This window comes from Glycine max, chromosome 17 (assembly GCF_000004515.6).
Source record: "Glycine max cultivar Williams 82 chromosome 17, Glycine_max_v4.0, whole genome shotgun sequence".
NCBI classification, from domain to species: Eukaryota; Viridiplantae; Streptophyta; class Magnoliopsida; order Fabales; family Fabaceae; genus Glycine; species Glycine max.
Genome location: NC_038253.2, coordinates 6,177,135 through 6,195,474, shown reverse-complemented (window position 1 = coordinate 6,195,474; position 18,340 = coordinate 6,177,135). Strand labels below are relative to the sequence as shown.

At 30.2% G+C, this 18,340-nt stretch overlaps 1 protein-coding gene and 1 non-coding gene across 4 annotated transcripts; one reads left to right on the top strand and one right to left on the bottom strand.

Moving 5' to 3' along the window:
• Nucleotides 1-72, top strand: TRNAT-CGU (transfer RNA threonine (anticodon CGU)). Its single transcript has one exon. It is a non-coding gene; the product is annotated as a tRNA-Thr (tRNA).
• Nucleotides 73-4,868: 4,796 nt separating this feature from the next.
• Nucleotides 4,869-7,078, bottom strand: LOC102670246 (transcription factor TCP17). 3 transcript variants are annotated; one of them, XM_006600526.4, is made up of 3 exons: nt 6,874-7,078; nt 6,667-6,802; nt 4,874-6,451 (listed from the first exon to the last, which is right to left on the bottom strand). In XM_006600526.4, exon 3 carries the CDS (start codon nt 6,367-6,369, stop codon nt 5,200-5,202), a length of 1,170 nt encoding a protein of 389 aa, XP_006600589.1. In that variant the 5' UTR covers nt 6,370-6,451; nt 6,667-6,802; nt 6,874-7,078; the 3' UTR covers nt 4,874-5,199. The 3 variants fall into 3 exon arrangements, with proteins under 3 accessions (XP_006600590.1, XP_006600589.1, XP_006600591.1); XM_006600528.4 differs by having other exon boundaries at nt 6,667-6,780; XM_006600527.4 differs by lacking the exon at nt 6,667-6,802 and having other exon boundaries at nt 4,869-6,451.
• Between the last annotated feature and the right edge of the window lie 11,262 nt (nt 7,079-18,340).

The following is an 18,340-nucleotide window of genomic DNA, read 5'->3' as shown; positions in this document are numbered from 1 at the left end:
GCCTCCGTAGCATAGTGGTAGTGCGTTCGCTTCGTAAGCGAAAGGTCGCGAGTTCGATCCTCGCCGGGGGCTTCATAATGGTTTTTTTTACAGATTTAAAAGATATTTCACATTTTTCTCTCTCTTTTTCGAGCGGGAACAAAAGAAAGAAGAGCAGTAGGTAACATTGGACTACAGGGCCCATATATTTTGTCTTTAGGCAAATGTGTACTCATCTGCACGCCTACAAAGTTCATGCAACACTATATAGCTACAAAGCCACACAGATTTATATACTCATGCTTTTCCTTCTACAGTTTAGTATTATAACTCTATATGGATTATGGTCAATGTGTTGTATTATCATTCTTTGAATTCAGTTGATGTTATATAAAATTAAGAACAAATACTATTACGTGATAGTATCTCTCAAAGGGTTTGTAAGTCTTATTGAGAGATTAAGAGGTAAAGGTCGAATTGAAAGAGAAAATATACTCATTGAACTACAGAATGATATATATCAAAAAAGCCATTTATTTATAATCACACAAAAAAAAAATTGAACTTTATTTATGATTACAACAAGATTTTTGTTTTTATATATTTCCATCACGCGTACTATTTTGTCAATTTATTTAAGTGTATTTAAAAATAAAAACAATTAATAAAATATGGTATTGCTGAAGGAAAGAAGAAGGGAAGGTTCCAGAGGGAGAGAAAAGGAAAAAGGTGAACAAGAAGTTATTTATAAACAATTTTATTATAAGGTAAAACCGACTTAATTTTTCATCTCATGATCAGAACTAGAAGTTAAAATGATACATTAGCCAAAAAATTTAAATTGTCATGATAGATGCACGACTCAATAACTGATGTCATATGTCATGTTAACTAGTGCATTACAACTTATACATAGTGATGCGAGATGTTCATTCGATCACCTTGAATTAAGCTAAGACCTAGATACAAAAAGTAGAAACTATACATACTAAACTCAAGAGTATATAACTATATATGCCCAAGCTAGGGGATAATTGTTCCAGATTAGGCTTGAAGCATAATCCATCCAACCACAACCACTAGGGTAAGCACAAATTATTAAGTACATGTTGATTGGAGTCAACACTATTAGCATGTTTGGTTCAATATGTTGATGTGCCTATGAAATACTGTTTTTTACATTCAATTGAAAAAAAAAAAACGTGAAAGCTACTTACAGTAGCGTTGAACCTGACATGAGTCAAGGGAAACAAAACTCATAATCAAACACATACTATAATCTAAAAACAAAAATGCATTGCCTCTAAAATGTCTTGGGCTGGGCCTTGTGGACACCTTATAAATTTCAACCAACATCAACAATTAATACACATTTTTTACTCATCACCATTCTGCCAAAATTACCATTAACTTAAATTTTGGAGTACCTTCACGTATACTCAACCGGTCAACTTATCTCGAATGCCGGAAGGAAGAATCGCCATCGGTACAACTCAAAACTCAGTCAATAAGAGACATACTTTGTCAAAGTGAGACCCAAACTCGGTCAAAGCCATCCATATATATACACCTCACATACAACATGAAATTAGAAATATTACTATTATTTTTTTTAATTGAATAACACCTTCCTACAAATTAGTCACAGAACCTTTACCATACCTACTACTATGTAGTTACCTCAAAAGTTGCGTTTAATTCCGATTACTTTTTCTTACTTTTATTGAATCTTTATGAGGGTACGTGGAGTAGTAATTAATTGCAAGCTGAGCAAAGCCAATATAATACTAGTATATATAAATTAAGTGGAGGGTAATGTGACACACCAAACTCCACTGGCACTGCTAATTTCTGTGAGAAAATAAAATCATATATCTATAAATGTAACTGCGTCGTATTAATTAATTGTTTTCCCATTTTCTGTCTTAGTTAATTTAAAACCTTAGAATCGGGACCACTGGCATATAAAACTTTTTGTCTTTTTCTTCGATGCAGCAATGACTGAGTCTCCTTTAATTTTATCTTGGATCTTGTGATATATTATTATCGTCAACAGGGAGGAGAGACTGCTTTCAAAATCAGTACCTCTGCTTGTGATTTTATGTTGCTTCCTTTTCATGGTCAGAAGAAACCGCCGATTCGAAAACATGTTCTCACCTTTTCACTTTGTGTTAGGAGGAATGCTTCTATCAGTTCCATGCCCTGCATCAATATGCTGTTTAAGAGGGTACAAATTAAGATGAATGAAGCTAGATAGGATTTCCTATTTCCCCACTATATATGTACACAAATTAAGAGAGAGAGAGCTTAATTAGGGCTGTAACATCTTTATCTTCAATTTTTTTGAGTTCATTACATATAGATGTTTAATTTCCTTGGTAATTAATTAACATTTCATTGATGGCTGAGTTTAGTTGCACCTCCATAAGCCTTTGTACATTGTATTTGTCTCTATCATGTCTGGCCTGCATGGTTAGTTGCATGCATATGAGATTAAATTATCATTTGACAAGGGCTTACTAGTCTTATTGTTTAAGTATTTTAAAGTTAAAAAATAAGTGCATTAAATTTAAAAGTAAAATCTGTGTAATATTATTTTAAGTTCAAAAGTTGTTTCATTTAGTTCTCTGTATAAATCTTTGAAAATAAGAAACAATTAAAAACACAAAATAAAAATAAAAGTAAATATATAGGCCCCATCTATCTATAAAAAATTATTTTTTAAAGTTGTCTTCATTAAAACTTTTTTTTTTTAATTTTAATGCTAAGGGTCAGATACTACCAATTAAGTTTGCATCTAATTTCAACATATATTTTTCAGCATTTAATTTGTTTCCCATAGTTGAGCATACCATATATATAGTGAGGTTTGGAACCCACTACTATATAGTGAGCTTTGTTTGAAGGTATATGTGCGATTTAGTGATCTCAGCTTATAGTTGCGACGATAAGACTGCTTAATTATAATTGTCCACATAAAAAATCCATGTCCACAATCACGACGAACGACAAGATTAGAACGTGATTTAATTGAAAACCTTGTTAGAATTTGAGATTTTAGAAATTATTAATGTATATATTTAGTGGTTTTTAGTGGAGTTTGAGAAAGCCTTTAGCCTTGGCCTCCTAATAATAATGAAAAAAAAAGGTACTTGGCTTACAAGTTGCAATCTTCCTCTAGCCATGCGCGCACTTGCTTTTAATACAATAACTCCAAACAAGGCACACAATCTATTTCGCCTTTTCATCTGTTCCATGTAGTAGTGGCATTTAGATAGTAAAGAAAAAAAAACCATGCATCAGGACCAAGAACAGATTTATGACAAACCAACAAAATAACCAAGCAGCATCCGTTAAAGTTGCAAAGAAAACCATCACATACATGCATATATATGTGGGGAATTATTCTTGTCATTCTCCATCTGCCGAATGTTTTCAAGGTATATTACTTTCAGAATACAAAAGTCTGACTTGATTTTACCTTTTAATGTATAGTGTCTGAAGTCACAGTTTGTCTAAAGAAACCAATTTGCATTGTGCATAATGCAACTGACGAAATTAATTAAACACCTAAATTTGATGCACATACATATATTAACATATTATAACTAGCTACTTACTATTAGCCTCTGCATTCATATATCAATTAATCGTATATCATCATACATATGTCCTTGGTTTCAGCGGGCTTAATTTTAATGTGACATATTCTGAAAATAACAATTCTAACAAAGCTTAATTAGATGTGAGTGCATGCATGTGTACTAGTGAGAGAAGCGTTCTTGGGATTGGTATCCCGTGTCTTTTGAACATTTCCTTGGTCAAATCGTGCAAAAAAGCAATACATATTAGGAGTAGAAAAAGTTCAAAAGCTCAAAGACGCTTGGAATCATTTGGAAATTTCTGGTTATAAGAGCTGCTTTGATTAATTAGCCTTTAAAGCTGTCATATATATACTACATGAAATGAGAGGACTGTTAAGTGTGTAGTACGTACTAATTAAGTTGAAGCAACAACAATATTGTTTATTTGCTGATCAAGCTACATTAATCATATATACATATATCTGTCTTGGACTTACATTTATTTATTTAATTGTACCCTTTTCAAACTACACTACGTTCAGTATACAGTGATTCCAATTGAATTCTAGCTTATTGGAGGCTGTGAAAGATAGTGTCATGCCTGCGTACAGTTACGGCTTACACATAAAGAGTAGCATATGAGATAAGCTCATTAGATGCGAGTCTAAAAAATACCAGTTTTAGCTACTTTTTGTACTCGATACGGGATTCATAGCATTTCGATCGATAATGCAAAATATGTTAATGAAAGATGGAGTACAAGGGTACCCCTCCCCAACCCAAAATATGAGATTCCTAGCATTGTTACCCCTTTAAGAGTTGACATTCACAACCTTCCTCTAAGTACACTGACCTAACAGTAGTCCTTTCTCATTTGGTGGCTTCACGTTGACCCAATACAATATCATGTTGAAATTTATATTCTACAGAGTGTAAACACACTTTAAGGGCGAGAGTTTTGGATTAGATAAAATGTTTTATTTTTATTGGTCGTGGGAGATTTAAGAAAAAGTATTATTGTCCAAAATTAAACTATACAGGCACGAGCTAATTAAATTGGTTTTGCATGCAGATAAGTGTCATACTGTCATGAACCAACAAGAATTCAAGTATTAAACAAAAACACGTGAATAATTTTATGATTTACACCTTTAATACTCCCCGAGACACAATAAGTATTTGGATTTGTAGTGTAGATAATACAAGTCTACCTATGATGAAGTGGATATAAAAACTTGTAACACTCAGTTATATAGAGAGACTGGTCTAAAAGCTAATACCATACCATAAGCGTTTAAACTATTAGATAAAAACACGCGAGTAATTTTATATAATATATATCTCTAACAATGAGCACATGAACACTATTCCAGATTATTTTATATTATACCTCGGACGATTAATCAACAAGACATCTAGCTAATAATTAATAGCTGCAACCACAGCGATTACTTAAAAGTTCAAATATAAATATTGTATATGTATAGCATTGCCATACCTACAAAACTCACATTCACGGCTGAGTGAGAAAATTTAAATCATGTGCTTTAGCCTCTTGAATAATTGATGAAAAGAATGTCCAGGATTAAGAGTTATTCACATCGTTTGCATCAGGAAGGAACCACGATGAGGAGCTTCAAGAACGAGTAGTACTACTACCCTTATTTGGTTGGCTACGATCATTGTTGTTATCTGAATCAAGAAGTTTGGAACTAAATGATGTTGGAATGCGTCGATTAAGAGTTGAATTGGTTGAATGAAGAGATTGGATGAGAGGATGAGGCATCATGACTTGGGAACTTGAGCTAAAGATCTGAACATTGTTGTTGGATTGTCTTGGATCACTTTCCACTGAGTAAAAAGCAGATGCTGGTGTAGCAGAAGTAGGTGGACAGAAAAGCAATTGGGGACCAGATGATGCTGCAGAAAAATTACAAGATGAAAATGGCACACCACTGCAACTGCTTGGATGGGCATTATGTGATGAAGGAAACAATCCATGGCTTCCAAAGTGGGATAAAGATAGACTTGAAGGCTCAGAATGGTGGTTGGATGAGTTATGTGTCATGCCATTGTTTAACAAACCAGGTAAATAAGAGTTATTAGTAGTTGTCCCAATAGGGAAGAGCTTATAATGAGCTGAAGAATATTCCTCTCTATTGTTATGAGTGCTACTACTACCACCAATTCCTCCATCTTGATGATTTTCTTGTTCATTTGTTTTGATCCAGCTCTTTCCTTTTAGGGAGTTTGACACACTTTCAACTAGATCCTTACCATTATTTAGTGAATGTGAATCTATATCCCAATACCTAGTTGACTTTGTTGCCATGAGGTGGTTTTCATTTCCCCCATTAGCAGCAGCATCATAGAAGCCTCCAAGAGAAAACTGAGAGGTACCTGGCAGTAGGGTTTGTTGGTGATGATGAGCAAAACAGTGAGGAAATTGAAGTGGTGGAAGCTTATCAATATCAGATTTGGTGGTTTCAAGCAACCAATCTACCACCTTGCTAGGTTGGTTGAGTCCAAGCTTTTCTTGAAGATCATATAACTCAATTGCTGTGGGAACAGAAAGTCTAATCCTTCTGTCCCTCAGTCCCCTAATGGTGCAAACCTTGCTGTGCCTATCTTTTCCTCCCAAGGAACGTGACACTCTCACAATTCTTGGATTTCTGAATGCTGACCATGATCTTGATGAGGAGGAAGTGGAGGGTGCCTTTGAGAGCTTCTCAATTTTAATGTTGTTATCATCACCCTCTTGTTGGTTATTGGCTCCATGAACTTTACTTGAACTTTCTATCATCATGCTACTTAATTATTATCTCATAGATTTTCTTCTTGATTTCATCCAATAAAACTAACCTTTTCGATCTCCTCACCGACCCGATCTGATAAACAATGGAAAAAAAAAGGTTATAAATATACCATAAACATTTTTGTGTTGTTATTATATATGCAGTTTTTGTTTTAATATTTATGACAACAAATTATATAATCTAAAATTGTTGAGTATTTGTGGAAAAGATTTACAAATTAGAGAGTCAAAAGTAAGGGTCAGAAAGAAACAAAATAGTGGAGAGTTCTACACTGAAATCAGCTTTACCAATTCAACATGACTAACTGAAGCTATGCTGCTCCAAAATTAGGGCAAATAGTCACTCAATTGATAGTTAAGAAACTGAATCGAAGCGAGAAGCAAGAGTTTGATGGGAAAATTCTGCATTTGATTAGGATTTTCACTGAAAAGATTAGAAGCATGAGAACAAGGGATGGTGATAATCAAAAGTGAGATATTACAAGATGAACTTACGTGAGAGCGAGGAAAGTGACGATGCTGCGTGCCAAATGGTGAAAACTTTTCAGCATATACAGAAGAAAAATGGAGAGGAGACAGCAGAAATTATAGAAACTTCGTACAAAGTCTTCAATGTTAATTAAGTGAGCAGATGACCTTAAGTTTCGACTTCAACCTTTTTTCCTGCAAAGGAATAATAATGTTGCATCGAATTGAGAATTTTTGTAAAGAGAAAAAGGTTAGAATTTTACAGCATATCATAATGTTGGGTGTAAATGTAAAAAAATAATAATAATAAATAAATAAATATTAGTTCACCTTGACCATGTGGCATCCTTGTCAAATGACACGTTGACCAAATTGCTTATCTTGACTTCCTCAATTTGTTTACACCACTTGTTGAACAATGAATAATCACTGCTTTGATAATGACTATTGTTAAGTGTTACAAATATAATCATAACTAAATTTTTAATTTAGTTATTCAAAGTTGGAGTCCCATTACATTAATTTTTAGTAAAAAATTTATCACTAAATTACTCCTACACTTAAAAAATACAAATATTGCAAAAATTATATTTTCTGTGTCATTTATTATAATTCCTTTCGAAGATGTATATGATATATTTATATATTTTTAAAATTAATTCGATGACTAAAATCATCAAAGAATTAGTGGCCACATAAGAATTAATTTAAAATAGAACATTTTTAAAATAACTAATATCATAATACACCAAATTTTAAAAGACTAAACTAATTAAGAGTTTGTTTTATACTAATTATTAATTATAGAAAGCTTTATTGCCGGACTTATTATTTAGGACGACTGCCTGTGCAAGCTAGCCCGACTGGACAAATTAGTGGCAGAATAAAAGTTAGGAAAAAGAATACCTTTAATTCATTTATGACATTGAGTTTTCTTTTAATTAAAAAGAAAAGAAATTAAATTGAAGCATTATTTATTTAGCAACGATAGATATATTTTTAACAAAAAAAAACTCTCAAAATGCATTTTTATCCTTTCTGAGAGAGAAATTTACTTAAGGTATCAGACACCTAATATATGGTGCTTTTTATATAGTCAGTATTTTAACTGCAGTTTACAATTTTGTTAGAGGTTTATCATTTTTTACTGGATTAACTCCCGTTGATAAATTCCTCATTATAGTTAAGAAAATAAACAAAATTCCGCATAAATTGTTAGAGAATTGATGTATATTTTTAATCGTCTCTTATATTATAAATTTAAGTTCTCACTTTTTAATAGTAAGGAAATCTTAATTAATATTCTTTTATTTTTATGATACGTGACTTCACTTTTATTTAATATTTATATTTATATTTATATTTGTTTTGAAATTCTGAAATGATTAAGTGTTCATTTTATGATGATATTTGTTTGCGCCAAAATTCCTTCTTATGTTAAGATTTGAAATTTTTAAAATTTAACTTTATTTACATTTAAATTTTTATTTTTTATATTAAAATTTTCAGTTTATTTCAAATATTAACTACCCATGCTTTAAAGTTATTATTTATTTTAAAGCTTTTAAAAATTTCCCCTTTCCCTAAATTTCCCCTTTTATTTTTATTTTTTAATCAGGACAGGGAAAGAGACCGTCAAAGGGGAACAAGTTATTGAATGATTGTAATTACTTGTTCCTTATTTTAGCCTTGTTCATGACCAATTAACGAATAACTCTCTCTCCCTCTTTTAGTAGTTAGCTTTTTGAACGGTTCCTTTAGTAGTTTTTTATTTTGTTCATATGCCTCTTCTTTACATTGAAGAGACACATATTTGATTCCATTATATAGAGAGATTCCTTTATATATTAGCAACCAATTGCTGAAATAAGTTAACAGCCTAAAGTAGGATATTGTGGAAGAAACTCATCTAAGTTATAATTAATATTGTAATATTTTATTTTCATTTTGTTAGGAGTTATATTATTTTTATATTGCAATTTATATAATGTTATTCGTCTTTTTTCTATCTCTGTTATAGCATTTATCTATTTACATTTTTCTCTGTTCTCTTTTTATCTCTTTTTTTTTCTTAATTGTATAAAAACTTGTACAAATATAACTTCAATTCTCCTTTTTTTTTTTTTTCAATAGACATATATATATTTTTGTTCAAAATTACAAAATGTATTTCTTATATTTTTCTGTTTTTAAAATGTTATATGAAGAAAATGATGAAAATATATTCTAGTCTGTTTTTCAATATGAACTCTGAAAAATAAGTGACAAAATAAATAGTGTAATATATATATTTTTGTCGCTAGCTATTAATAACATTATATCAACTGCAAGTAAAAAAAAAAATATTTCAAAAGTTATGATGTATGCTGTTGGAGTCTGATCTGTTGTATTAGATGATAGATCCATAGCTGCGCAATAGATGAGGGACCAACATAAACTTAGGCTCTTAAAAGCATCCACTCAACTTATAGCTGGAAGAAAAGAGAGGGACCACAGGCAGATGGCAGTGAGATTTGCACACAGCACAATTTGGAGTATGCATGAGTTCACACTGTTAACAATTAGTTTGATTAATTAGTTATCTAATTATATATATGTATATATGCTAGTTGTTTCACAAAATTAAGATGCATATGCTTCTCCAAAAAGATATGCATATAAGTAATCAATGTCTCATATATATGTACATGCACTAGAAGATTAATTATTAGTTGCTTCTAATTAATAATTACTATTATCCAAGTTTAATTTCCTGCGTTTTCTTTTGCAGGTTAGAATTAGTATATGGTCCAGTTAGTCGAATAATCTGGCCTACTACTGTAGTATCGATATCTAAACCGTTTCCTATTTAGGTTGTTGTCTTGTGTATGCCGTTATATGCTATAAGAGTACTTTTCCAGGCAAACAAGGAAAAGAGAAAATCTAACATGCAACTAATGTTGCTTATTTAGCCTTACAGAGAATATTTACCCTTTAAAACACCTAAAATAAACAAAAAAAACAACATTTACCTTTAAAAAACACACTCGCGTATGTTTCTAGAAAACATATATATGTCTAGTAAAATGACACCAGAAAAATCCTAGCCTGTTAGCTAGCTTTTCATTGTTATATCCGGCCAATGTTGAAAAAAGAAAAAACATCATGAATCTTTTTTTTCTAAATTTTGTGTGCCTGAGCTAGAGACAAGGAACAAGAGCCTTCAGCTTTTTCCTTCAAAATATCTACAAAATTGGAATCTTCACCTAAATTATTGAGGCATTCATCATCAGGACACTGCAACTGCCGTTGTTTAGTACTGGTCAAAAGCAGAACTAACTTTAAACTCAAAACCCTAAGTGGTGTTAAAACCTTGTCCCCCCCCCCCCCCCCCCCCCACACACACACACACATATATATATATATATATGAACATTCTAATTAAATAATAAGTTGAAAATTTATTTATGCACCCAACTGGAGACATTAGTTTTATATACAAATTTATCAGACTTGAAAAAACAAGAAATACATATAGCATGGTATTATTTGTGATCATATTTAAGAAACCCTAAATTTTCAATTCAGAGAGAACTTTATCATTTGAGATAAGATGGTCCATTGGAAGTATTCAGTTTTTGTTTGCAGAAACAGAAAATGATGAATTTGACGTACTGTTGTCGATCTGTTTCTCTCTTTCTCAAGGTTTTTTTAGTTTTATGTGCCCAGCGTTATCTTTCTGTCTGCAAGCTATTGCAGAGAAAAAGTAATGAAATTAACGAGAGGAGTTTCTAAATATAATGTATAATGATGACATAATTACTTACCCCTAATTGCCCTAAATCTCGTATAATTCTGCCCTCTCTCGATCACCACTCACTCTTACAATAGGTAGAGTCAATTCGGTTCAGACTATACACCCAACTATATATATCTCTGCAATAACTATATGCATTTATATATATTTATATAATTTGACAAATGGAAAACAAAGAATTAATTAATCTGCATTGAAATGGAATTGCGAAAACTATATCTTGTTACTTAATAAACATTAAAAAGCTATTTCTTTAAATTTTATTTAGTTACTTAGATATTCATTGTTGTTGTTTTTTCTCAAAAAAAGAAGATATCCATTGTTTTGTACAAAAGTAATAAACAACCAAGTGATTAACATTTAATAATTATTTTTAAAAAAACAGACATTACCTAGAATAATAACTCCTCAACTTTTATATAGCTAATAAAGTATTAGTTAGGTCTAACTTAATTGATTAAACAAAATATATAAATGTATTCTCTGATATTATATTTAATTTTTATGGAAAAAAAAATATAGATCATGTCATCCCTTGTTATTCACAAGAGTTCAACAAATTAATCTGAATTGAAACTAGCTAATGAGCCTATTCAAAGGAGTAGAACTTCCAGCACATATTTTAACTATTCACGCAAGAATTAAACTCTAAGACTTTATCTAATTAAACAGAATCAAGCTCTTTATTACTTAGATATATCAATCACAGACGTTGGTGAATCACATTTTTATAAATACACATGAGAGCCTATAGTAATTAGATGAAAATTGCTTCTTCGAAATTTATACTGGCTAGCTAGAGTTTCGATGTAAGAGAGAAAAATATACTTTTGAGTTTGAAAAATTAATTTTTTAAGTTCTTAATTAAACGGATATTATTCTTAACGTATTTTTCAAAAGCCTCCTTATTTAAAGGATTTAGCATTTAGCAGGGGTTTTATTTTTGGTGAATTTAATTAGTAGGTGTTTTTGAAGCTTCTATATGGGAACAAAGTCCCTCATTGACTAAGGAGAAACTCTTCAAGAGTTTATATATTTTTTTATCCATAAATATTTATATTTAAATAATCAGCTCAACTGAAGAAAGAGTTTGCGCCAAATATGTTTTTCCTTTTACTTTAATTACCTCCAATAGGTGTATATTGTCTACACTTTCATGCAAACTTTCAAGATTACTACTACTTCTGTACATCTGAAAACCTCCTTTTCCAAACCTATATCTATGTATGACTGGGGGAACATGGGTGCACATTGATCAAAATATGTATCTCAACTTGTATAAAGTAATGCTTACTTTAATTAAATGTTACAGGGAAATTAAGTAGAAAGACAATTTTTCCCTTAACTATATATATATATATATATATATATATATATATATATATATATATTTCTTTCACGTCACAGCTGAAAACACCGTTGTATCACCATCAACACTGTCCATTGAGTAGTAGTGAGTAACTCTCTAATGAATGAATACATATACTATCACTGTCAAGGACTGTGAGATCTCTGATATTTAGCAACATGAAATGACTCAGTTAATAAATGTGTGTTCAGAGAGATCAATAGATAATTTAGGAGAGGGTTTTGTATGAGTGACAAATTCCCATTGTCGATTGGGAAGAGGAATCTATTTATATAAAAATATAAAAATGCGGTATATATATATGAAGAAAGGTTGCACAGAATAATTAAATTTAGGTCTTACGTGTATACTATATATAATGATGAAAGACATGAAACGATATCATTAAATCTGACTATATATAAATTGTCTTAAATTTTATATAACTATGATACTATTTTTCTAGGTTCCTTGAACCTGCTGGCCCAAGTAGTTATTACACTGAGGCAAAACTGCAAAAGCTAGCGACAAAAGCCAAGATATATGATGTGCCAAGATAATAAAAAAAAAGAGAGAGAGAGAGAGAGAGAAAGGTGAAAAAAAGATAAATGATGCAAATTAAGCTGATGAATTAATAGTTTAGATCGAACTAAGAGAAATGGTTCCCATCCAAGAGTTTTTAGAAAGTGTAGGAGAAGGACAGGCCAGGAATCAGGAGGCTCTTCTCCTTACAAAACCATTACTCTTAAGCAGTGACCGCGTGCTTTGCCAACTTCTATGAGTGTGTCCATGTGAATGAAAGTGACTGAGAAGGAGGGAAATGGCTTTGGTCATTGGTGTGGCCTTTGCCCCTGCTGCTGGGGTCTGTTTCATGTAGGAGACCAATAACAGCAATATTATTTATTACCACGTAGTTGATCAAAAGGTCAACTCAGGAGCTCAAATTTTGATGCTAGCTACCTGCACCATTTCATTTAACCTTTACTTGTTTCAAATACACTAATTAAGTAATTTAACGTCCTCTTAAATATTTATAATTTATAATATTAAAAAATAGCTTTTAGGTAAAAAAATTACTACGTGCTAAGTATATATTCATTAGCTTTCAACAAAGTAGTATATACCTAACACCTATATCTATTTACAATTAATACATTGTGCAATTATATGTGAAAGGGGTAGGATTGACAAAATGAATCAATTTAGTCCACTTTAACATGTCCTATTGGCACTCTACCAAAAATGAGTTGAGGCATGTTGACCAGTTTTTGGATAAGTGAGTTCGAAAATATATATAACCCATCTCACTTATGGGTGAGTTGGCATGGGTTGATCCATAAAGAAAATTAAAGTCTACTAACACAATAATTTAGTTACATTGTTATAAAATATTGAGGTTACACATGTACAACATTAAAAAAAAAGATTGAAGCAAACACTACTAATATACTTAGATTACATGGTTGTTTAAATAAGTAATTTATCTTAAAGGCTAAATTATGTCATTCTTACAAAATTAGTAAAGTCCAATTTTGTCATTACAAAAATTTTACGTGTTTTTAATCTTCTTAAAATTAAAATATCATAATTTAATTCAGAGTTAAGATGGATTAAAATCGAACCTGTGTGTTTAATAAATGTTTACTTAAGGATTAGACAAGTGTAAAATTGATCTACATATTCATTTAACACAATAAGTTTGATTTTAATTAATTTTAACTTCATCAAATTATGACATATTTTATATATTTTAATTTTAGGAGAATAAAAAATATGTTTTAGTCTATCTTATAACTTAGTGGGATCCAATAGTACATAGGGCATGGACGGATCCAACTCTAAGGAGGGTGGCCTTGGCCTCCCCTAATTTTTTTTAGATTAGTATTATTTATTTTAAATAAATTTGATTTAAAACTGAATATTATATTTTTTTAAAATTTAAATTATTATATAATTAGTTTTTATCTCTTAACTTTATTTTTTAATTATAAAATTAATAGTAATTTTTTTAAGAATTCTTATCTCAATATTACATTTTATCAAAATTTAGTTATTATATAATCGATTTTTATCTCCTAATTTTTAAAAAATATAAAATTAATAATACTTTTATCTTTTTTAAGAAATTTTATCTAAATATTATATTTTATTAAATTTTAGTTATTACATAATCAATTTTCTTTTTCGCTTTGTTAATATCTATAACTATTGTTAAACTCTAATTTCTTGCAATCGAAGGAAATCTTGCTTTTTCAAATCTCATAAAAACTTTGTTATTGGATTGATTGAAGATTGTTATAATTTTCGAATTATGAAAATCCACAATAACAATCGTTCTAATGACGAGCTTTGACATTGTCAATAACAATAAAAGTTGAAAGACATCACACCACAGTATTTTTATTTCTTTATATTTTTATTTAATTTAGTAACAAGACTAAAGTTCATAATAAGATGAAATATCTTTTTATACATTAAAAAAATTGTTAAAAAATATGTAATTATTAATTATTTCCATGACATATAAGAAAGATGTTATATATTTTGATAAATTATTAATGTAATTTAACATATTGGAACATCAAATTATAAATATTTTATATAAAAATTAATGATAGATAGTTGTTGAATGAATTTTATTTTGTGATTGATTCCTCTCGCATTCTAATCTGATTTCGATTCTAGTTTCGATTATGTAAATAGGTTTAAGAACTCTACACATTGATAAAAAAAAAATATTTAAGCAATGGGGTATATATAAGAAATGTCACGTCAAATGCTCCAATAATGACTTTTGTTAAGCAACCCATCTTATTCCATCTTATTTTTAAGCAATTTCCATAAGCAACCATGGTGTAGATGCTCTTAGTGCAATTATAGTGCATTTAATGTGATGAAAACTTCACATAAAAGCGTTAACAATACATAGTTACTTTAGGTTATTTATCTTTAATTTTTAATTTTGATCTACAATGTCATATAGATTTAAAAATTCTACACAAAAATTTACTCCAATGCTAAAGTTATTAAAGTGACTGTTTAACTTAATTTTTCTCTTTTTTCAGTTGATTCTTGGCTTTGAAAATACTTTTTTATTGATAAAAATAGTTAAGGTAACATTGATTATATAAGAAAGAGCATGTTAATGATACAACAATAGAAACTGTTAAACAACCCATCTTATTTTCAACTCACATAAGCAATTATGTTGTAAATGCCCTAAGATATATATATATATATATATATATATATATATATATATATATATATATATATATATATATATATATGTATATTAAGTCTAATAAAAAATATTCAAAATATGTTTCACATTACATCCATTTCCATGACTCCAAACTTCAAATTATATGTAGCCCAAAAAAATAAAAATAAAAAACTTTAAATATATTCATCCAAGAGTTAGGCTATGTTCAACAAAATTAGCTAGAAGTTGAAAAATAGAAGTTAAGAGCTAGCTTATTAAATTATAAGAGTTTGATAAAACTAACGGAAAAGTATAAAATAACAAAAAATAAAATAAAATCATAATTTATTTAAAAAAAGTAACAAGGAAAATAAATAAATATATTGACCATAAAAATAAATAAAAAATATAAAAAGTTAAAGGCTAATGTTTAAAAAATGATATTTTTCAAGTAATATTTCAAAAAATACTAAAAGTTACTAAAAAACCTTATTTACCAAATAATTAAATAAATTTTTCAACTAATTAAAAAAATTAAAAATTAACTTGAAATATTTTGTCAAACATAGACAAATAGTTATTACCCACACTATTTTCAAACATGTGGATCAATGAATATAAAATTAGTTTACTTTAATAAAAAAATTTAAGTTCGATCAAATCTTATATTTGCAATTGTGATAAATATTTTAAGAGAAATTAAATATATCACCTATAATAATCTTTCGAGACTCAAACTAAATGTCTTTCATAAAATAAACTTTTGATCGGGAAAAGAAAAGAAAAATTTACACATACTTATAAAAACATTACTGTGACAAAAGACCTCCTAAATAAAATGAGCAATAAATTTCCTTAATTACAACCAACCCTGGAGTGGAGATGCATTCAGTGTCGTAATGTATTAATTGTCATCTAAAAGATGACTAGTTGATTTATTTACCAAGAAAAGCAATTACATACTGATACTGTATAAAAATCACACACACACAATCATATAAAAAGGACAAGGGGAACAATAATGGATGCGGTCCAAATCAAGTGGCAATTGCAAAAAGAGTAAGTAAAGCTTATATGTGTTCAGTATGGAACAAGCTACTGAAATACCTAAGCTCTCCAACAGACAACAGTAATCACATTTCTCAGACGCTCCTTTGAATTTGAAACTAAGCCGCTATGTTGCATTTTGTTGGGTGGTAAAGGTTGAATTGCTAAAGCCATTAAGCCAATTTCATTAGAGCATAAAATCACAGAAGAACTGCATTAGTAATAGACTATAGCCAAATAGATCATATAAAAGGACCAACTCGAATAATTTTCAAAATAATCATATATATATATATATATATATATATATATATATATATATATATATATATATATATATATATATATATTTACAAGATCTATATTATACGAAATAATCCAGACACCATGGGTAAGTCTTCTAATTAATGTTACATTCTTATGTAGCTAGAGGTGTTCTGCTTGAACAATTATGGTTAGATAGGGACAAGACAGAATTAACATCAGCTGGCATAGTATATATATAATTATTTGACTGACAATTATGCTTTTGTTGTCCCTTTCGAGTTATCATATGCATCCAAAAAAATTTGTCATTAACAGTTAAGCTGGAAATTTTTTTAATGTGCGTGCCTATCCTCTTGCAAATTGTATACCCCTCGGAAAAGTTAATAAAGTACGAAAGTAAACTCATGAGATAAAAATTATTACTATCTCGTTTATATGTACTATTTTGATTATATTTCTAGTTAATAAAGTATCTTTCTGTGATCTTGGGCCTGTTAATCGTGGAAAATTAGTTGCTTGACAGAGGAGGCAACTCGGGTATTGATAAAAAAATAAAATAAAAAATCATGCGTTTCTTTTCTTACTTAAAGGGTGACAGGACCAAGTATGCAAGATGATATCAACTCATATTGCAAGATTATCAAAGATTTTACTGGCTGCCTTGTTATATATCTTTACAAGGTTGGTTGAGGCTTCAGAGCTTACAAAAAATGTAAAACACCATGAAATCTGAGATAAGCAAAACAGCAACATTTAAGGTAGTTTGTAAACATAGCAACTTTTTTTTTTTTTACACAGAGCAGTTGTTCAACTAGTTGAATACCCACTAAAAAAGGTTAGTTGCTGAAAATTCAGGTACGACACCTCTACATCATATGTGAAGGGGATCAAGGGGAGGCTCAACCGGTTGCCATCGGCGACATGTTCATGGACACCGTCAAGAAGGGAAAGCCTGATCTCCGTAAGGTGTTGCCTGTCGCTATTGTCCGTTAGCGCAAGCCATGGCACCCAAAAGACGGCGTTTACATGTACTTTGAAGATAATGTTGGATCATAGTAAATCCCAAGGGTGAAATGAAAGGCTCTACTATCACTGGTCCAATTGGGAATGAGTGTGCTGAACTCTGGACCAGGATTGTAAGTGTTGGCGATGCTATTGTTTAAGTTGGGCTTCTACTTTCTAGTGGTTGTAATGTTTCTGCTTCTTGAAGTTCTTTTTGATATTGTTTTAGGTTGAATCCCAGACAACGTCGAATTGTTTTGTCTCTGTTTGACTTCTCAGTGAGAAGTGTTTTGATGAGATTAATTGATAGTTTATGAGAAGTGTTTTCTGGTTAAAAAAATGACGATTATGATGGCTATCAGTATTTTGGGTTAATTTGGCTTATTTGAAAAAGTTTGGGCAGATGGCTAGATCACCTCGTCACCATGCCACAAAAGAACTCTTTCAAACAACTCTTTCAAAATAATAAGCTCTTACTGAAGACTAATGAATAGTTTTATTTTATGGCTAACACCTCCCACAAAAGAGCCGACTCTGAAACATGGACATTACATAGGCCCGCGCCCCAACTTAAATTTAAATTATATTTACAAGTTAGAAGACTAAAAGCAACAGAGAATTTGATACCACCATATTATAAACAAAATTTGTGAAAAGCTAATAGAGCTCTTAGGTGAAGGCACGATTTTATAGCTAACAAGAATAAAGCTTTAAACAAAATATGGATTTCATTTCCAAGATGTGTAAGCTGCATGCTCCGTCTAGTTGCCCTGAAGAAATTTTGAAATGATATTCAAAAGCTTCCCTCAATCAAAATAAGCAGGGGAAA

What these genes read in the sequence shown, in the direction of transcription:
- LOC102670246 (XM_006600527.4), bottom strand. Translation starts at nt 6,369, where the DNA reads ATGATGATAGAAAGTTCAAGTAAAGTTCATGGAGCCAATAACCAACAA.